Here is a 22,593-nt window from a genome sequence, read left to right as displayed (position 1 = left end):
CTGGTGTAAGAACCTAGTGTGTCAACAGTGTGGGGAAAAAAAGGACACATTGAGCGTGCCTGTAAACAAAAGAAAGAGGCCTGTGGCCTGGCGGAACAAAAAGAAAAATCTGCATACCATCGAGCAGATGCCTGATGATCAAAGTGACACCTTGTCTGAAGAAGCAGCACCATGCTGTGTTTTGACTTTGAAAGGGGGCTCCCATGAATACTGGGTAACCCCACTGTTGGATGGCAAACCGGTACGCATGGAAGTGGACACTGGTGCAGCAGTTTCATTGGTCTCAGACTCAGTGTATAAGGAAAAGTTGAAGTATATTCCACTTAAGGCAACAAAGATCATTCTGAAGACATATACAGGAGAAGCAGTCCCCCCTATTGGGCACTACTGATGTTAAGGTGGAACTAAATGGACGGACTGCAGAATTACCACTGTTTGTGGTGAAAGGCCATTACCCAGCCTTAATGGGGAGATCATGGCTTAGGAAGATCCCACTGGACTGGGCAGAAGTGCACCGGATGACTAAAGAAGAAACAGGTCTGACTGATATATTAAAGAGACATGCTGCTGTTTTTGGAGAGGATCTGGGAAGTATAAGGGGAATCACCGTGAAACTGAACATTAAACCTGGTAGCCAACCAAAATATCTGAAGGCCAGAACTGTGCCACATGCTATCAGACCAAAAGTTGAAGCAGACCTGGAGCGCCTAGTCAAAAATGGAGTCCTAATACCAGTTACCCATAGTCCATGGGCAACTCCAATAGTTCCAATATTGAAGAAAGATGGTTCTATTCGGATTTGTGGGGATTTTAAGGTCACTGTTAACCCTGTTTTATGTGCAGAACAATACCCCCTTCCTCGCACTGATGACATCTTTGCGGGCCTGGCTGGCGGACAAAGGTTCAGCAAGATTGATCTGAGTCAAGCATATTTACAGATGCAAGTTGATGAGGAATCCCAAGAGCTGTTGACTATTGTGACTCATAAAGGGCTTTATCGTTACTGTCGCTTACCCTTCGGAATAACTTCTGCTCCAGCCTTGTTCCAGAGAGCTATGGACCAGATCTTGTGTGGCTTGCCAGGAGTTCAGTGCTATCTTGACGACATCCTGGTCACGGGTGGGAATGAGGAGGATCACCTTAAGAACTTAGAGGCTACCCTACAAAGACTGGAAGAGTATGGCCTACGAGTCCGTAAAGATAAGTGTGCATTCTTTCAGCCCTCCGTTGAATATTTGGGACACATCATTGATGCTACTGGTCTTCATAAGTCCCCTTCAAAAGTTAAGGCTATTGTGGAAGCTCCACCCCCTCAAAATGTTAGTCAACTTCGCTCATTTCTAGGACTATTGAACTATTATGGAAGGTTTATTTCACAGCTAGCCACACTATTAAAACCACTTCACGAGCTCCTTGGCCAGAACAAGGTCTGGAAGTGGACTGATGCCTGTGATGTTGCATTTAACAAGGCTAAATGTGCATTGCTAAATGCAGAGGTCCTGACGCATTTTGATCCATCCTTACCTTTACAGTTGGCTTGTGATGCCTCCCCATATGGAGTAGGAGTGGTCTTGTCACATGTTATGCCCTCAGGAGAGGAGAAACCAATTGCTTTTGCTTCACGCACCTTAAGCACAGCTGAAACTAACTATGCGCAAATTGAATGTGAAGCATTGGGAATCGTTTTTGGAATTCGGAAATTTCACCAGTACCTGTTTGGACGGAAGTTTACACTTCTCACTGACCATCGACCTCTGACGGCAATTTTTGGTCCACACTCAGGTATTCCACCAATGGCTGCTAGTCGTATGCAACGATGGGCATTTTGGCTTTCAGGACACACATATGAGATCAGATATAGGAAAGCCACTCTACATGGCAATGCAGATGGTCTCTCTAGGCTGCCTTTGCCAGTCAAACATCAAGATAGTGGCCAGAAGGAAATCTTTTACTTTGAGCAGGTAGAGAACAAGCCCATCACTGCTGCACAAGTTAAGAGAGCAACTCGTGTTGACCCAGTACTCTCCCAAGTAATGGAACTAGTGATGCGTGGAACATGTCTACGGAACTCTCAGGTCTCATCTGACCTTGTCCCTTACATGTCCAGGAGAACGGAGTTATCAATCCATTCGGGGTGCTTGTTGTGGGGAATGCGTGTCATTATTCCAAAAATACTGAGACAACAGATGTTAGAGCAACTGCATTCAGGTCACTGTGGAATGGTGCGCATGAAAGAAATTGCACGAAGCTATTTTTGGTGGCCTGGTTTGGACAGTGACATTGAAGAGAAGGCAAGAGCTTGTATTTCTTGCCAGGGTGTGAGGAATGCACCTCAATTGGCACCTCTGCACCCAGGGGACTGGCCTGAAAAACCATGGCAACGTATTCATGTTGATTTTGCTGGCCCATTTGAAGGTAGCATGTTTTTGGTGGTGGTAGATGCTCATTCCAAATGGCCAGAAGTCTGTATAAGGCCTTCCACTACTGCTGAGAGTACTATCCAAAAATTACGGGGAATCTTCTGTCATTTGGGTATTCCTGAACAACTTGTGAGTGACAACGGTCCACAGTTTGTCTCTCAGGAGTTTGGAAATTTTATGAAAGCAAACGGGATCCATCACATCACTTCAGCACCGTATCACCCGGCCACAAATGGATTGGCTGAAAGGTTTGTCCAGACAATGAAACAAGCTTTGAAATCGGTTAGAGGACATTCACTCGTACAAAAGAGTCTGGACACCTTCTTACTATCCTACAGAAACACTCCTCACGCTACAACCAAAGCGTCCCCGGCTTTTCTAATGATGGGACGTCAGCTACGCACTTGCTTTGATTTGCTGAAACCTTCAGAATCACGACAAATTGTGCAACGTCAGCAGGAAGGTCAAGTCATCAGGCGTGCATCCAGAGCAAAAGACCGAACCTTTAGTCCTGGACAGTTTTGGCTCGGAACTATGTTCCTGGAGCTAAATGGGTCCCCTGCCACTATTATTGCTCAAACAGGACCTGTTTCCTATACTGTCCGGACTGCGAAAGATCTCATCTGGCAGCGGCATGTAGATCAGCTATTGACAGGTTATTTCTGCCCCCAAGGCACATCTCCAGTTGAGTTGCCCATCCTTCCCACTGCAGGTGAGCTACTGTGTCAAGAATCATCTGCTCCTGACTCTCCTCCTTCATCACCACAAGCAGCGAACAATAACCTCCTCCCTGAGCAGGCTGATCCAACAGCCTCACCTGTTCACACTTCAAATTCCCAGCCCAGTGTCAGGCCTGCACCCAGAACATCTTCGGGTGCGAGAACGCCGGATGTCCGCCGTAATCCACCTAGAGAAAGGAGGCCTCCTCAACGGCTGGACCTTTAGTTGAGATTAACTCACAGATGGGGCAAAATAATCCCTAGGGTTAGCTGGGAATTTGAGGCATTCTACCCTCATTTCATAGCTAGTTTTTGTTTTCTTAAAGGGACATTTTTATTAAGGGGGGAGGAATATGTTGTATATTGGGTTGTAGATATAGATCTTGTTGTTATGGTAACTCAGTAGGTCACTGGGGTCAGCCCAGCTAGTCTGGGCTTGTTCTAGTGCGTTCTGTGCTATGCAATAAAATGGACACTTGCACCTACTCCAGCTCTCTGCCTTTCCACTGATTTCTTCCTATGCTGTGAAACTCCCCACGACATAACAACTGGGTCATTGGGAGGGGGAGTCAGAGGAAAGAGCAGTTTGGAGAATCCCTTGTGCGTGGAAGAGAGGCAGAAACACAGCACTTTTAAGCCTCCTGGGAAGGGGGAGATAAGGGGCTGAATGCATGCGTAGGTGGGAGGGAAAAAGGGTGTTAAGCATTGGGGTGAGGTGGATGCAGGGAGATAGTTTGTTTGTGCTGTGAAGTAGGGGAGGAGTGGATAATTTGTTTGTGCTTTAGCTGGGAGTTGACAGGACAGACTGCTGGTGCCTGCTACTTTGAGAAGCAGAATTTTATCTCAGTCCCTACCTGGGCTGGGGGCAGCAGACTGCACAGGGGTAGATGGGGGAAAGACTATTATTGACTTTAAAAAGTATCAACGGCGCACAGATCCATACATAGAAGTGAATAAGTTAAATCTCAGCACACCACTTCTAGAAGGCTGCTGACCACTGGTCTGGAAAACACTGTCACACTAGATGCTACTTACAGGGCCACTACTTCTATTGATGCTATTTTCAATGGTAAGTGATCAGGACAAATAAAATTACAGACTCTGAGAACATCAAGGTGTTTTCATAAGCGTATTAACAAAAGTGTTCTATGTAAGACATGGAGGTAACTGTCCTACTCTACTTAGCAATAGTGAGACCTCAGTTGGAGTACTATATCCAGCTCTGGGCACCACACTTCAAGAAAAATGTGGCTAAATTGGAAAGAGTGCAGAGGATGGCAACAAAATGATAAAACACTTGGAAATCTGAGCTATCAGGAAAGGTTAAAAAACGGGGCTTGTTTAGTTGTGGGAAAAAAAAGTTGGGTGGGAGGAGAAGCTGGGACTGATAATCTTAAAATAAATTGGTTTGGTCATAAATAATATGGTGATCAATTGTTCTCCACATCCACTTAAGGTACGACAAAATGTAATCATCTTCAATGGTATTGGGGGAGATTTAGGTTAGATATTAGGAAAAACTACTTAATACCCTTTTAGTTAAGCTCTGTAATAAGTTTCCAAGCAAGATTGTGGATTCCCCAACACTGGAGGTTTTTAAGAACAGGGACAGACTGACTTGATCATTCCTCTGCACAGGGGGGTGGGCTCGATCTACTGTCCCACTCCACATTTCTAAGATTCTATTACTTCATACTTGTAAAGTAGTCCCAATTAGTAGGTAGTCCTGCTGACTTTAATGTGAGCAGCCAACTGACTTCAATAGGACAAATAATATGTTTCAAGTTATGAGCATGTTTAAATGGTTTGTTGGATTGGAACCTTATGCCCCCCCCCCCGGTCCAGTGTAAGAATTTTTTTTGCAATTTTTCTTTTTAAACCACAATGAAGTGCAAGATTCTTCTTCTGAAATAGGACTGTGTTAAATTACATTCACTATGAGAAGATCTAAACCAGTGGTCCCAACGTGGTGCCCATGGGTGCCATGGCGCCCGTGGGGGCATTTGTGTGCACCCGCCAAGTGCTCAGGGCTGGCCCGCCCCGGGCATGTGGCGCATGTGCAGTGCCGGCCCCAGGCGCATTGGGAGCGCCGGCCCCGGGCGCGCGGCGAATTGGCTTCCCCGCCCCTAGGTGCGCGGCTCTGGGGAGGGTGCTGGCCCCGGGCACGCGGCTCTGGGGAGGGGTGCTGGCCCCGGGTGCACGGCCAATGGGTGGCCCTGCCAGTGGCCACGCGGCGCATGGGGTCGCTGGCCCCAAGCACATGGCTCATGGGAGTGTGGCGTATGCGCAGCCCCGCCCCTGGGCGTGAGAGTGTCCCCGCTCCTTGGCGCCCGAACGGCCTCGCCCCCTGGCGCCTGATAGCTCCAAATCATTGGGGACCACTGATCTAAACAGCTGAAAAATTGAATGTCAATATTTAAAAATTATTTAAAAACAAGATTTATATAACTTCCTGAAAACAGACTTACAATTCCTTTTTTCAAAAAGTATCATAGATGTTCTAGTGGCAAACATTCGGTAACTTTTTAATCTTCATAAATAACTGATCTACATATTTTCTTATTAAATGTTCTTTCATATGTGTTTTCCCTACGCCAAATGTCAGCTCTGAATGCTTTATTAATTTAAAAAAAAAATCAATAAAACAGTTCAAAAAAAGGGACTGATGCTTTTTTTTGTTTAAGGGACTATTTAATCAGCATTTTGACAAAGATTCGAGCTTATTCCTTTAGTCATTGTTAGTGACTACTAAGCATGTAATTCATGCTACAGAACTGGCTTTATTCTTCTCTGTAATATTTACTTATTTAGGAAGTAATTAACCAGTTTACAAATCTGTGCCATGTAAATATCAGAAATAAAACAATTACTACAGAGAACTTTTGTTTAAAGACACTTTACATGGAAATATGGTCATCACATCTCTCTGTTTAACAGTGCTATGCTATTTCAGAGTGAGCATCATCTATGACATGTATGCAGTGATTTTATTAAACTGAGCAAGATCGGATAACATGTATTTAACCAACCTGGGATATTAATCAGATGTTATTAAAAAACTGACGAGTGCTGCTTTTTTGCAGGTGAATAAACTATCAACTATTGAATAGAAGATAACCAAATATCTTCATACCTATTTGTCCTCTATTTTGTTGAGTGTATAATAATGTGTAATTTTTCCTTACCTCCTTTAAACCAAACCACCCAAACCAAACCTTCTTCTGAATGGAGGGACTGGCATTTTCAGTGAATACAAAACTCTCTCAAAGAGCCAAACACTGTGCAAGTAGCAGCTAGAATTAGCATATGATCAGAAAACAAAAACATTACATAACTGTAGAGTTAATATTTGACACTGCCAATATCCTATTAGTAAATATTATTTTTCACTGGTATTTCCAAATTACTGTAGGAAATAAATCTGGGCTGGGAAGCAGCTACACGGGAGAATTTGACAAGCCTCATTTACTTTCTTGGCCCTGCAAGCCCTTTTGAGCCCACAATGAAGTAAATGATGTGCCTTGAAAAAACATTTGAAGTATCAAGCATGCAGATTCTATTTTAAAGTTAATTTTAATAGTGTGACTAATGAACAATTTGGAACTTCCATAAAACATTTCTCATTTCCCACAATCTTGCTTTCTAATACAGCCCTTAAAGAGATACTTACAGTCTTCATCCAAGAACTTATATTGTATGTGTTTCTTGAAGAACTCCTGTATACATCTACAGATCTCTTCATTTTGTTTAGATATATGCTCATAGTATTGTGTGTAGTCTCTCTGGGATATACCTATTATGAATTTAAATTAATTAGTTCATTAATTAGTGTACATTATGACTTTACAAAAATGTTTACTGAGATGCCAAGAAGTTAACAGGACAATATTCAATTATTAGAAAGATGCATCTTGGGATCTATCTTTTGAAATGCAACAAAACAATACTCCTAGCTGATTATAGTTGGTTTAACTTTCCAGTTTCACAATAATATGAGGGCACTGACTCAATTTTTCATATTTTAGTAACTCCCTTTCTCTTCAAAAGCCCAAAGCCGAGTTCCCACTACATTACTAAGTTTGATCTTCAATCATCCGCCAGCCATCCCTGTGACATGAAAGCTACTTCAAGTTTAAAATCCCAGCTAACTTGAGCTAAAGATTTTTTGAATGCGGATGCAAATTGGATTAGGGGGCAACACTTCAATTATAGGTCTAGCTAACATTGCCGCAAAAACTAGATCTACTGTATATTCTGGCGTACAAGACGACCTCTGATGTTAAAAAACATCCCCCAAAAATCGGGGGTCGTCTTGTATGCCGGGTATACATCCCAGGCGCGCCTGGGATGCCCGGCCGCCAGCTTCCCCCGAGGCTTTCAAAGCCGCGGAGGGGCTCCGGCGGAGGAGCAGCCCAGGTGCGCCTGGGATGCCCCCCCGCCGGCTTCCCCTGAGGCTTTCAAAGCTGCTGCGGCTTTGCTCCCGGTGCCTCTGGTCTGCTGGGGACCATCTCCAGCAGACCAGGGACACCGGGAGCAAAGGAGGCGGAGGGGCGCTGGGGTATAAGATGTAACCCTATCTTTTAATTAAAAAGATAGGGGATCGTCTTATACGCCCAGTCGCCCTATACGCTGGAAAATACGGTATGTCAAAACCTGTCAGGTCCAAAGAAGTTAAGCAAAACACCTTTTGTTCTTAAACTTAATCCCATCAGAGGGATTGACTCAGAGAAGATGAGTGACCACTGACTACTGCATCCTGCTGCAGAATATTTATTTTGCTGTGCTACTAATACAAAAAAGTCAATGTGGCTCTACTTTGGTCTGCACATCCAGAGTAACTGAAGGTGAATGGACGACAGCTCTGGAAGCAGTACTAACCAATGTTCCCTCTAATTTTTCCATCCATGTGCGGAATAAATTTTGTTATGTGCATTGAGGCATGTGAGGATGTGCACCACAAGTACAATCACATGCTGCCAGCTGTGGGCACTCTGCTAATCAGCTGGGCGGCATTTGAATCTCGCCTGGGTGGCTGCTCAAGTGCATAGCTTACAGGGAACACTGGTACTAACTGCTGCTGCACAAGACAAAATAGGGGCACACTTGACTCTCTTTCAAGCATACATAATCTCCTCTATAGGTACATTAAAATCATCATAATCATAGTAAAATCCCAAAGAGAAACAGCCTCCTTGAAAATAAAGTGTTATCCTGATGCATTTCTACCTAGGCTGGGGTGGCAAAAGGGCCTCTGCAGGCCAGATCCGGCCCACCAAGCGGGTTGATCCAGCCCACAGACACTCTGATGCTTCCCTGCCCCCAGGACAATTAGGGCCTGGGCACGGGGGAGTGTGCGAAGTTCCCTCTCCCGACAGGAGCACACAGCACTTAGAGTCAACCCAATCAGGGCCTTTGGGTGGGGGGAGCGCACAAAGCCTCCTTCCACCACCAGGGGTGCGGGCACCCAGAGGGAACCGCCAGCTCTTCAGAAGAGCTGGTGGTTCTCTCGGGGGAGGAGGGGGGCGCGAGGAGGGAGAGAAGACTTTACTCACTCCCTTCACCCCCAGGCAATCAGGGTCTGTGGGCGGAGAAGCAAGGAAGTGTCCTGGCCCAGCCCCTTCTGCCTGAGGCCCCACCCACTCTGTCTAAAATGACCGCCTACTCTTGTCCTAGACCCTTGAGGTAATTAGCCTGGATGTTCAGTCTTTGTCTGTCAGTGGCAATTTCATGGCTCCACTGAAGCTTCTGGAGACCACATGATTGCAAAGCATACTGTAGCATTCCTGGGACCTTATGCTCTTCCCTTCTCAATGTGTCCATACCAAGAAAGCCACCAAAACTGAATCAGCAATGATGGAGGTGGTGGTTGTGTTCGGCTCTGAGTATCCTTATTTCTGACCTTGACTTGACACTTAGTACTGAGCAACTGCTGAAGAATCAAAAATGTCCATCTGCCACTCTGAAGTTTTCCTCATTGCTCACCTTTCGTTACCATGAAGAAAGAGTTAGTACAGCTGTGATTCTCTAGAGCCAAGCTTTCTAGCTAACTTGACAGGATGTCCCCATAGAGGCCTCTCAGGGCCCTGAAACATGGCAGCTGCTGCTCTTTAAGTGTCCATATTCTGTTGAGTATCCTTCAGCACTGTCCAAATGTTGTCATCTGCTCAATTTCCCAGCTGGACAGGTTACTCCTGAATTGGTTGTAATCTGGAACTGGAGGCTGCTTGATGTTAATAGCAGCTGGGAATGTAATTTTTTAAAAATAATTCTGGCCCGAAATGGGGTTGAGCAAGTTAGCCCCAGCTGTGTCCCACGTACACAGCCAAACCTTTTCTAATGTGGCTGTTTTATAGGTAACTTCTAATAGATGGGAAGCTTCTTTGTTTTACATTTTTTAAATAAATGGCAAAAGGGATATTTTCAAAATTAGACTTGACCTAGCTAAGGGCCTGTGATACATCTCGAGGGAAATATAGAAAGAGGAGAAAAGATTCTAACTGAATCCCTTAGCATCACATCACATTTCTATTTTATTATATACTAGAAAATTTACCTGGCATTGCTTGGGTTCTTAACTCAGTTTTTTAAAAATAAAATGTACATGTTTCATTTAAATCATTGCTATGGAGTGGGGACAGAGAGGTTCAGTATGCAGGATGCCCCAGGGAGAGAGCACTACCCCAGCCATCTCTCACCGCAGCAGCTTGGGGCCAGGTGAGAAACGCTTCTCCATAGTCACTGCAGTTCCAGAGGGCACAGCCAAAGGAGGGGTGCATGTCTCCCCGCTGGGGCAGGTCTAGGTTCATCTGCCCCCTGTGCTCCCCAGTCAGAATGAGAAATGCACTTCAAACTGTGCACTTTCCCCTCACTCCCTGATGAAGGGAAACAGTCAGCAATGTTCCTGTATGAATCATGTGGAGAGGGGGGGAAGAGCTTCAGCCCCCACCGTCCTTAAAGGGTGCTCAGAGTGTGGGAATGACATGGACAAATTGGAGAAGGTCCAGAGAAAAGCAACAAAAAATAATTAAAGGTGTAGCAAGCATGATCTACAAGTAAAAATTGAAAAAAATGGGTTAGTTTAAACTGTATAAGAGAAGACCCAAGGAGGATATAATAGCAGCCTTCAAGTACATAAAAGATTATTATAAAGAGGAGGGTGATAAATTGTTCTCCTTATTTGCTGAGAACAGAACAAGAAGTAATAGACTTAAATAGCAGCAATTGAGGTTTAGGGAAGACATTAGGAAAAACTTTCTAACTGTAGTAGTAGTTAAGAACTGGAACAAATTTGGGGAGGTTGTGGAATATGTTGTGGGTTTTTAAAGACAGACGAGACAAACAGCAGCACCTCACAAACTATCTTTTAACTAGAGGATCATGGTCAGAATAGAGCCCTGAACATGTGAGCCAGACCTTTAATGACCACTCCAAAAACCTACTTATTTGTGATGGGTGTCTTCAGAGCCTATCCACAGATTTTAAAGATATATCCCAGACCCTGCTAGGCACAAATATTTTGCCAGGCTGTTGGATTTAATGCTGGACAGAATTTAACTCATTGTGTTTAATATGACAGAAACAAAAGGAAAAAAACAAACTGGAAGGTAAAACAAATATAAATGAAAGAAGGAATAAGAATCCTAGAAAGACGGTGTTGAGGTAGGAGAAGAAAAGTTTTCCTGTTCCACTGTCTTTAAAGGAATAGAAGCAAACCTTAAATACCTCAGTGAATACTACAGTCTTTAAGAAGATCCTCACCTATAAGCTTGTTTTCTTTCACAAAGCATCTGAATTCTGCCCCAGGGATTAATTCACTCCATTTTCGAAGTACAAGCTACAGATGAAAAATATAACATGTCAAACAGGTCTTAAGAGAACTGATTTTTTTTTGTCAACGCACATACATTTTGATCCTAAGGTATTTTTCTTAACAGCAAGTACTATCACAGGATACCCTTGACACAAGAGGAAAACCCTGCACAATTGTAAAATGTGTAGTTATCTTGGCAAATGAGCCACATCTCTCTGAAATCTTGTCACCTATTTCTTTATCTGAAAAATACATGTACAAAACAAAAAAGCATGTCTAATACACCATAATTTTACCCATTGGATCTCTCTCCCTGTACTCTGCTAGCATGACACAGATTTCAAATATGAAATGCAATAAACAATCAGAGACAATCACAGTATTTCACAGATATGTACTTGAACCCTGTTTTAAGGATATAGTCTTTGCTATGCAGTTCAAAAGAATAAATCAGTAGCAGTTTATAAGGACTCTGCCATTATTCAGAAATAAACCACTGTTAATGACTGCATGAGATCCTAAATGCAAGATTTACTTACCTAGCTCTATAGGAATGTGAAAAATATGCCATTTCCCACCCTTACTCCAATATTCCTTTTTAATTTTTTTTTTAGCCAAAATTGAATTATATGAATCAGTCATACAGTTTTTCTTGAATTGGGAAGAATATATTTTCTTCAATCACTTGCAATACAAGCTAGCTGAAAATAAAGCAATTCTGTAATGACTTACACCAAAATCAAGTCAACAATAAATGCCTCATTACCCAGACTTTACACTTTCAGTAATATTTTGAATCCACAAGGCCATTTATGAAGCAGTATTTCATAACTATGCTGCAGATTAAGTTAGTTAGGAAAATGTAAGTATTCTGCTTTCTACCCCTAGCTTTGCATACTGAAAAAAAGATTAAATACCGTGTTAGAGCACAGTGAGAAAACCATCTCTAAATGTGGCATGAATAATGGTCGCCACTCAAGAGCATTTACCAGACATTTAAGAAGTTAAATCAAATGTAAACTAAACACCCACTGCAGCAGGGTACACCAAAAAAGATCCTGCAGTATCTTTTCTGTAAAATCAGCCCCTCACTATAGGGGTGTGTAATAAACTCCATTCTAGTCAAGAATGACGATTGTCCTGTGGTTGAAATAAGTCTGAGTCAGGTGATCCAAGTTTTATTTCTGGCTACTCTATAAACTGTGTGTCCTAAGGCAAGGTATTTAGGTACATTAATTTTGAGTGCTTCAATATCGGAGCACTTCCAGACCTCCAGCCAGATCTTCATACTGGCGACTTTCAACTCTCACTCACTGTAACTAGAATCATGGATGTACATCTCCTTTGAAATTCAGGCCCTCAATGTCCTCACTCAGCCAATCAAAATCTGAACTGCCCAAGTTTCATGGATACTTGAAAATGTGGGCCTCTCCCAGCTTCAGTTATCAAATTTCCAACATTTCCCAAACATGCTGGAGTGGTTTGGGGTTTAAGCATGTTGAGACCATTGACTGTTGGCAGGCACTTTACTTAAATGCAATTTATTATTAGTGCCATGACAAGTTGCTGCTATAAATCCAGCCAAGTTGGTGATCAGTAGTTCAAACCCTTCACAAAGCGTTACTCTCTGGTGGTAAGTCCATTACAGATTTGCTCAGAATAAACATAACCAGGAATAAGTCAATCTCCCCTTTATACATCTCCAGTCTTTGCTCCTCAGATTCCAGGAATAGGTAATAAGCAGACAATGGTTCTCTAAGACCACAACTTCAAAAGGATGGGTCTGGAGGTGGGAATTTGCATTCTCTTCTACTCCAACATATTTCCTAAAAACCAACTTAACTTTATCTTTCTTCTCTGGCACAATGTTTCAAAGTGTATTTTAAACACATAACAATTCCTCAAGTTTACAATGACCATATCTTCCCCATGAAAGTTACATCCTATTCCACAATAATACATAAGTACCTCATTCAATACAATGGACTCCAAAGATACTTAATTCAATGTGCAAAGGGATCACTCAGGCACCATGCTAGATCGGTGGTTCAAATCCAGTAAATTCAACAGTAACCAAGTCATTCTGATTACTTTGTAGTGTAGGCAAAAGGAGTTCATGCCTCTGTTCTGTTCTCAATGGACAGGGTAAAAATACCTCACTTGGCCTTCCCATTGGTGGCCTAAGCTGTAAGGCTAGCGACTAAAATAGGCCATCTAGAAAATGAACAACTCTCAGCCATTCAAGTTTCCCCTCCCAGGTCACAGGTGACACACTCTTGGAAAGTAGCATGGAAAAGCTGGTAGTGCAACTCCTTGCAATGTAGCTGGTGTGTCAGGATAAGCAGAGACACTGTTGTCAGTCTCCACAACTATTAGTCTGGCATTTTTATTTATTTATTTTTACAAGCTCAAAAGTAAAAAGTATGTTATTGGGGTCACCTCAAGCATGAGTGTCAGCCTTCTCAAGGCTAAGATACTTAAATTATCTAGAGCAAGGAGATGAGTCTTACCTCATATTCCAAGCAAGGATCAGGGGTATCATCAGTACAGTATATAAATCTGGAAAAAAAATACATTATACTGTCAAAATCTATTGTACATAAATCTGTTTTTACTCAGAGCAAGCATTACAAGCTGGAACCATGCATCATGAAGGCATTGTTAAGCAATTTTTAGAGATTTTTAACCCTAGAAGTAAAAACCCTATATGAGTAAAATACCACTGGCAAATGCCTCTTCCTTGGCACATCTGGGCAGTTCCTCAAATGCCCAAGAAAGATCTTTTATTGTACACTAGAAAATGTATCCAACGTTGCTCAAATCCTTAACTAAATTATTTCTTGTCTTTTGGAAAATAAAATGAAAATACTTCATTTAAATCATTGCTCTGCAGTGAGGCTAGGGATGAGGGGTCCAGTATGCAGCTTGCCCCAGAGAGAGAGGATAACCCCTGCCCTCTCTCACAGCAGCAGCTTGAGGCCAATTGAGAAGTGCAGCTCCAGGGGGCACAACCAGGGGAGAGGTGCATGTCCCAGGATTTTCTGTCCCTTGAGATCTCCAGCCATAACGAGGAATACAGCAAACTGTGCACTTCCAGATGAAGAGGAACAGACAGCAATGTTCATGTACGAATCATGGAGGACGGGAAGTGGGGGAGCTCAACCCCCCCCCCCCCATCCTCTATAAAAAGTGCCTGGGTGGTAGAAGGCTTGGGAGTGGGATAGTCCTGGATGCGGATGGGGGGGAGATGAAGGGGAGGCATCCTCAGCCAGCCCCTTCCACCTGCCTGGTGATTCGGTCTCTCTTCTGTATGGTTTTATGAGAAGCAATCCCATTCCACGCACATCCAAACCTTTACTTTGCTTTAAGTTATAATATGAGGAAGCTGTGGTCCTAGCTCTTACTGCTTAGGAGGATTTTTTGAAAAGAGACACATGCAAATTCTCTCAAATATGTAGTAGATGAAGGAAAAGCTCCACTTGGGCATAAATTTCATAGAGAAGTTGGCATAAGATAGGTTACAAAAAAAATGAAAATTATTTTAAAAAGGAAACTGTCAAATCAGATTTGAGTCAAAGTTAAACTGTACAAGAGCAAACTTTAACAACCAGACAGGTTTCTGTAATTACTCATAACATTTTCATCTAAACTATTGCTTTTTAACAATGGAGAAATGATTAGAACATCAGCATCTTAGCACTAAGAACCTCAAAATGAAACTGACTCTCAAATTGTCATTGACCACACAGAGAAATGGAAGAAAATGAACAGCAAAAAGAATGACAATGGTTTAAGAGTATTAGTAAAACAGAAAAGGATTTGTTTATCGTGGCTGACTGTTATATTGATGGTGCCCCCTCAAAAGATACTTCTTCATCGCCAAGATGTTATTTGGTTGTGATAGCTTCACTTTGCCTGCCTCTTCAATTGTTGTTCTGGCATAATGATGCTTAAACAGAAATAGCACGCACTTTGATGTTCTAGTTTCATTGCAGCAAACGTCTGCAAGTACCCTTCTTTGGTAACTTCCTGACCTAAAGCAATACAACCTTCAGCAAACCAGGTGATAGCGCCATGATTCTTACAGCAACAGCGGGCTACTTTTTTTTTCCTTCAGTGAGGGAAGTAAAGTAATTTAACTTGCCACTGCTTATGCCACAGCATGGCATCTTTTGGGTCAACAACAGCAAGTAATCATTTAGAAGAACAAATTTTAAAAGACCAACAAAACCCAACTCCCCCACCTACCCTTCCCATGTCATTTATACACATTTGCAGACACCATAGTTCCTTGTAAAGTGAGTAGCTGAGCAACTGCGCAGGAAGGAATTAAGACCCACCCACCACATGAGTGGAGCTGCACAGTGTGCCTTCACTAATTAGCTACCTCCTCCTGAGTCCTGAGGCTGTAGATGGTGGGCTTGGTGGGGGGAATAGGAGTGGGGGAAGTCAACAGGAGTATCAGAAGGCAGAGAGAGAGAGAGTAGACTCAGAGTCCAACTCTCTTAAGGCAGCTCCAGCTGCCATCACTGTGCCTGTCAAAGCAGCAGCTCCTCCTTCTCAGCCAGACCCAGTAGCTGGGCTGCCATCAATGCATGTGCTACCAAATAGAAGCAGCACCCTTCCTCCACTCTCCCTCCCAGGCAATCCCATGTGCTGGTCTGCTTTGACTACAAGGGGGGCAGCTCTCTGGCTCTCTGCCAGCTTCCTATCCCCTCCATACCCTCCGGTAGCCCCATGTGCTGGGCTGCTTTTGAATAAAAGTAGCTGCAGCTCCTTATCCCCTCCTACTCTCTCCACCTCCCAGGCAACCCCATGTGCTAGGCTGCTCTGAATAAGATTGGGGAAGCTCTCTTCCCCCTATCTCTGCACCTCAGGCAGTGCTCCCAGGCCCTGGGCTGCTTTGAGTAAAAGCAACACCTTCCTGTCCCCTCCACCTCTTCCCCAACCAGTAACTCCAGCTGCTTGGCTTCTGTTCAGAGTACAAGGCAGGAAGCACCCATAAAACAGAAAGAGCAATCCAGATCTGAAAATGAGACTGTGTTCACTTGGTGCTAAAATGCTGAAGCTTGCTATCCACCCATGTTACTCAGACATTGCTTAGGTGCAGAAATAAAAATAAATGAATACAAAATGCAGAAGGATTTAATTCCTCAATCTTTCCCCCAGAGCTGAATATCACCAGCTTTGATGAATGGCAAAGCAAATGGTCTGAAAGATTTGAGATGAATAAACAGAACTGAAATATAAAAAAACCCTCCTGTTTCTTGAGTAACAGGGAGCAATATGTGCACATGTGTTCAGAAGTGAGCCCATTAAATAACATTTAGCCAGTAGCTGGAAACAATTTAAAACATCTCTCAACAATCCAACCCATTCCCTGCCAGCTCAGGCCTCAGTGCATTCAACTCTACTTTCCTGGCAAAGACAACAAGCAGACACTTTTTAAATAAGATACTAAATGGATACTGAAAATTTTGTAGTATTGAAAAATTTTGCAACAGCTCTTGTCCATGGGGGGTCTGAGCTCCCTGTGGGCAGAGGCTGCTTCACAGCAGCAGCCCCTGTCCATGTGGGTCCAATATCCCCACAGGCAGAGGCTAATCCATGTCCCATGGAGCAGCCTCTGCCCATGAGGAACCTGGACCTCCAATGAACAGGGACTGCTGCCACCTCACGCTGGTACCTCTAATACAGAGGCAGCAAAATCTGCACGGAGAGCTGGTTTTAAACTGGCTCTCCTTGCAGACCAGCTCCTGCCTGGCACCCTGTGCTACTCCCTCTGATGGAAAGGCAGCAGCACAGGATGGCAGGGAGCTCCCTGGGAGTGGGGCCAGGAGAGAACTGGCTGCCGGCCCCACCCCCAGGGTCTATCAAATAGTTGTGTAACTGCGAAAATTTCATGCGGTTACATGACTATTCAATTACCCGATATCTAACATCCTTATTAATTAGCCCATGTTTTGGTATTCTTTCTTCTTCCATCATATTTTAAAATACACACACAAGGGGGCTGCAACCCCTGCATGCTATGCTCGCTAACCCTCCTCTCTCTGAGGGTAAGCAGCCCCGGCTCTCCGCCCAGCTGCTGGGCCCCCTCAAGGCCGGACCAGTCTCAGCTCTTCTCCCCAGCCACAGGGGAGACTGGGCTGAGCCGAGGCCATAGTAAGCCTGGCTCTCTCCCCCTGGCTGCCAGGGGGTTTGCCTGGGCTGAGGCAGGCCCAGCTCTCTTCCTCCAGCTGTCGGGGACCCCTCCCTCTCAGCCCCCCTGCTGAGAGGCCGACCCAACCCTTGCTCCCCCAGGCCAGCCCTGGCTTTTGGGCCCCCTTCCGGATTGCAGGGAAGGGGGGTTAGAGGGAGGAGGGCTGGGATGAAGTTGTGCCAGGCCTGGCTTTCTCCCTGACTGCTGGGAGGTCCCAGGGCAGGCCTGGCTCTTTCCCCCTCATCCCCTGGCTACTGAGGAGGGTCCAAGGCCACCCCGGCACTTCCTTTCTAGCCCTCCCTGAGGTCGAGGCTGACCCAGCCCTTGCCCCCCCCCCTCCCCTGGCTGGCCCCAGCTCTTGGGTGCACCCCATGCCCTGGGCCCTCCTGTCCCCAGGTCTTTGCTTGCCCCCCCGGCCACTGGTGAGGGTTAGGATTAGGCCGTGCTGGGCCCAGCGCTCTCCCGGGCCACAGGACATGACCTCAATATTGGTGCACATGCCAAAACTCACTCCAGTCATGAATGGAAAAAACTTAGTGAGAACACTGGCAGACACCAAAGCTTTTCCTCTTGTGAATTAGTCTCTAAGGCTACATCTATGCTGCAAGTTTTTTCCGGCAGAAAATATGCTAATGAGGGACTCATTAGTATAAATTGCAACATCATTAGCATATTTTCTGCCCGTTTCTTTTTGTGCAAGGGGTTTTTGTGCAAAAAGAAATGACAGAAATTATACTAATGATGTCGCAATTTATGCTAATGAGTCCCTCATTAGCATATTTTCTGCCAAAAAAAACTTGTAGTATAGACAAAGCCTCGTTGCTTCATTCAGGAGCCAGTAAGAATAGAAGCAGTTATCCCAATGCCAGCCATTATATAATCTCTATATTTTCACCATAGTAATTATGAACATTAGAACATATCCTGTAACTTCCAAAGGAATGACAAAAAAAAAAAAAAAAAAAAGTACAGTAAAAATATTTTTTTTTTAATCTGGCATGTTGAGGTAACGGGGGTCCGGTAAGTGAAAATTCCATGGCAGGAATGCAGGCTCTGGGAGGAGCTCAGGGAAAGGGTGTGGGACACAGGAGGAGTTTGAGGCTAAGTTCCTGCCATGCAGCTTCCTATAAAGTCCCACTTAGGGGCTCAGGGCTGCAGCAGGAAGAGAGGCCCCTCCCTGCCAGCCCCAGCATGGAGGGGGTGGGGGTGGGGAAGTCGATGAATCCTCTCTCCTATTAGAAATTGCCAAGGGCGTTTACCCACTGGCCCTGACAACCATCTTGAATTTATTCATTTAATTAAGTGCTAGCACTGCATATTTTATACCAAATTTATTGTGGTACTGAGTGTGAGCAGGCACAGCGAAAGCCATTCAGTTACTCATCTGTGACAGAGGAAGCTTCCCTTGAGTACTGGGAGCAAGAAGCTAAGCAGAGTTCCTTTAACCTAAACACTGTTAAGGTCTGAAAGTATTGGGAACTACAGCAAATAATTTGCACACAGGCACAATTAGGGTCTCTGGCATCTCTTATTTCTGAAAATGTCAGAACTTACATTTCAGATACTAGCAGGGGCTGAAAGACCTAAATCTCATAGCTTACAAAGAATGCATGAAGTATCATTGATCTCCATTTTATTTCTTGAAATCTTATTTATAGGTAAATAGGAGAAATATTTCTTTTGGCATATTTCAGAAGCATACAAAACCCCACAGGCACATACTTGCTATAACACACCACTGCACTGAGCAGATAGATGCTATTTAATTCTGCTCACCCTTTGCCCATAAAAAATGGGTTAAGTGATTTACCAGGATTTACAATGTCTGCAGTATGTGTGCCACTTAAAGGGGCCATGAATTGATTTGCAAATCACTGAGATTACTCTTGTTGATTTATTATCCACCCATCAAAGTTGTAACGAAAATTGTAACAGTTATTCTGTAACTGAAGAATACAAAAAATCTTTACCAGCCTTCCAGTCTGATCCAAAGCCTCAACACAAGTCTTCCTGCTGACCTGAACAGGCTTTTCAATCAGGCCTTTTCTCTACTCTTGGACTTAACTGCTAGAGAGTTTTACTTTAAGCACTGGAGGCAAGTTGGACGAGGTGGTTCATATGCCACTCAAAAAGGGCCTTGCCCAAACATTCTTTTAAGTGCACAGAAGAGATGGGAAACCCAACCGAAAGGCATCTCCAAATGTCTCAGGCAGGTTAACCTACAGCTCCCTCATTAATTACTGCACTGGTTCATGTTCACTCTGCCCTTCTTCTGTCAGTAGTGAGTGTCCTCACCAAGAGTTTTTCCACTGATTTAAGAGGGTCAGTGTGGGGGGCTGAGAGCCAGAGATCTCAGCTCCACACACAGGTCCCTGTTGGAAATGGAGCAGCCATACCAGGCTTCTTGGCTTTATATCAACGTAACACGGGAGCATAGATCAAGTCTCAAACTGCATGTGATACATCTGAGTTATGTTAACCAACCACCTATTTTAGCAGTAGATGAAGCAAGAAGTTGCCCTCCAGAGTTTGAGGAGAAAAGAGCTAGCTTAAGACAGAGCTCAAAGAGTCAAACACCAGCTTTAATGTGACAAATGCGGCAGAGTGTCTCCTGAGTGGGTCTCTTCAGCCACAGCTGACATAAAACCAGTTGAGTAAATGCTTTACCTCTCAGAGGCACATATTCATGGTTTTTCGAGGCTAAAGGATGACTACTAGAGCTCTGACATGAATAATTAGCACAAGATTAGAAGCCTCATTTCTTGGCAGACAGAATTAGAGAGGTACACATATCATTAAGATGAAAACAGAACTTTTGTGCTAAATAAAGTAAGTAAATAGATCCATTGTCAAAAAAGAATGCGAACCAGTTAAGACAAAAGGGGGAACCACACATAGAACCATTTACTAACAACAGACAAGATAAAATAGGAACTTAGAGAGGAGGTAAAGAGTAAGTCAAGTGTGGACAATCCATGCAAACAGCATCCTGCCCAGGAATTGGTTCCTACAAAGTAATCAATCCAATCCAAAATGTAAGATGCAATGTATAGTAAAGACATATAAAGGAAGAGGTTTTCTGTACACCTTTGGGTGTGTGGTATGCCCTACCCACTGCTATGCCTAAGGCTGATCAACACAGCATAATTTGATGTAGGCCAAATAAAGCAATCTGAGTGATGAAATCTGGAGTTTCAGTTTTCTGGATCCCAAAGAAATGGATGAAGTGTTCTTTCAGAACTAAACAAGGTAAAGCCGAGCAGAAAGGACTCGGAGGGAATCTCACTATAAACTAAAAACATTTACTGAAATGAGATAATTTAAAAAAGTTGTGTAGAGTAGGGACAATTGTTTTCAGTTGAATACAGAATCCAATTAAAACAGGAGATCTTACTGCTTATCCACTACATTAGGTTATTTCAATAAAACTGGTTTAAGACTTACACAGCACACCAAACTCTGAATAATCTGTTTTCTGTAAAATCAGGTAAGTAAAATACAATGCTTACACAAAAGAGAAATAACACTGCAGTACAGGCAGTCCCCAAGTTACTCTCGCCCCGGGAGCTCGCAGGCAGCGGGACCGCCCAGAGCGCAGCGGTCCCGCCACCTCGACCTCCGGGGCGAGAAAAGCTGCTCCGGGTGCCCCTGGTCTGCTGGGGACCATCTCCAGCAGACCAGGGACACCTGGAGCAAAGCCGGGGAAGCGGAGGGGTCCCGCCCCTGGAGGGACCTGGAGGGACCGGGAGGCACCGGGAGGAAAGCCGCAGCGGCGGCGGGGTGCCGCGCCTCTGAGGCTTTGCCAGAGCAAAGCCTCAGAGGCGCGGCACCCCGCCACCGCTGCGGCTTTGCTCCCCGTGTCCCTGGTCTGCTGGGGGGGGGGGGGGGGGCGGGGCGCAGCTAGTGCGCCCCCCCCCCCCACAGCAGACCAGGCTTTTGTTGTGGACCCTGGGGTAGAGCAGCTGGGGTGCTGCCAGGTTGGTCCTGCAGGGACCTACCTGGCAGCCCAGCTGTTCTATCCCAGGCTTGAGATTCAGCCGCTGTTGAAACTGATCAGTGGCTGATTCCAGGAAGCTGGGGGCAGAGCAATTCTGCCTCCAGCTTCCTGTAGTCAGCGCTGGTCAGTTTCAGCAACAGCAGCTGAATCTGGAGCCAGTTCTGACTTACATACAAATTCAACTTAAGAACAAACCTATAGTCCCCATCTTGTACGTAACCCAGGGACTGCCTGTATTTAGCATGAAGAGTGTGCAAGTCCTTGTTACTTTATTCCTCTTCCATGAGGGAAGTTCTTACACTTTATTGGAAGAAAAGCCAGTCTTATTCAAAATGTTCTGACTAATCCGATTGTATGTTATTTATGATCTGTAGCACCTAACTGGGACCCTAATGTGCTAGAGCATGCATAAACACAATCCAACCCTGATCTAGCCAGCTTGGTATAAATAAACAAGAGAAGCAGAAGGTAGGAAAGAAGTACAGAGAAATTAGGTGATTGTCCCTTGGTCCCAAAGCAAATCATGGGCAGAGCTGGGATAAGAAACCATGTACCTAGAGCATGTTTTGTAGCTTTTCCATTAGACCACTCTACCTCCCAAACAATGAATCATAGAATACTAGGACTGGAAGGGACCTTGAAAGGTCATCGAGTCCAGTCCCCTGCCCTCATGGCAGGTCCAAATACTGTCTAGACCATCCCTGATCGACATTTATCTAACCTACTCTTAAATATCTCCAGAGATGGAGATTCCACAACCTCCCTGGGCAATTTATTCCAGTGTTTGACTACCCTGACAGTTAGGAACTTTTTCCTAATGTCCAACCTAAACCTCCCTTGCTGCAGTTTAAGCCCATTGCTTCTTGTTCTATCCTCAGAGGCCAAGATGAACAAGTTTTCTCCCTCCTCCTTATGACACCCTTTTAGATACCTGAAAACTCCTATCATGTCCCCCCACAATCTTCTCTTTTCTAAACTAAACAAACCCAATTCTTTCAGCCTTCCCTCATAGGTCATGTTCTCTAGACCTTTCATCATTCTCGTTGCTCTTCTCTGGACCCTCTCCAATTTCTCTGCTTCTTTCTTGAAATGCGGTGCCCAGAACTGAACACAATACTCCAATTAAGGCCTAACCAGTGCAGAGTAGAGCAGAAGAATGACTTCTTGTGTCTTGCTCACAACACACCTGTTAATGCATCCCCGAATCATGTTTGCTTTCTTTGCAACAGCATCATACGGCTGACTCATATTCAACTTGTGGTCCACTATAACCCCTAGATCGCTTTCTGTGGTACTCCTTCCCAGACCGTTGCTTCCCATTCTGTATGTATGAAACTGATTGTTCCTTCCTAAGTGGAGCACTTTGCATTTGAAGTTTCTTCTCCTTGTTGGACAGTTCAGGGATATAAAGATAAAACACAAACATGTATTTAAAAGGTTTTTGA

General features: G+C 44.3%; 1 protein-coding gene across 2 annotated transcripts in view; it reads right to left on the bottom strand.

Moving 5' to 3' along the window:
- The window catches only part of CDC123 (cell division cycle 123), an 81,562-nt gene that overhangs the window by 29,332 nt on the left and 29,637 nt on the right, over positions 1-22,593 (bottom strand). The window contains exons 7-9 of one of the 2 annotated variants that reach the window (XM_075926014.1): positions 13,460-13,508; positions 10,898-10,973; positions 6,810-6,932 (exon numbers count right to left, since the gene is read on the bottom strand). In XM_075926014.1, coding sequence (XP_075782129.1) covers positions 6,810-6,932; positions 10,898-10,973; positions 13,460-13,508 — 248 coding nt within the window. The remainder of the gene's footprint in view (positions 1-6,809; positions 6,933-10,897; positions 10,974-13,459; positions 13,509-22,593) is intronic. The other variant, XM_075926015.1, reaches the window with a different exon arrangement.

This window comes from Pelodiscus sinensis, chromosome 1, assembly GCF_049634645.1.
Source record: "Pelodiscus sinensis isolate JC-2024 chromosome 1, ASM4963464v1, whole genome shotgun sequence".
In the NCBI taxonomy this organism is placed as follows: Eukaryota; Metazoa; Chordata; order Testudines; family Trionychidae; genus Pelodiscus; species Pelodiscus sinensis.
This window is presented reverse-complemented; position numbering and strand designations above follow the sequence as displayed.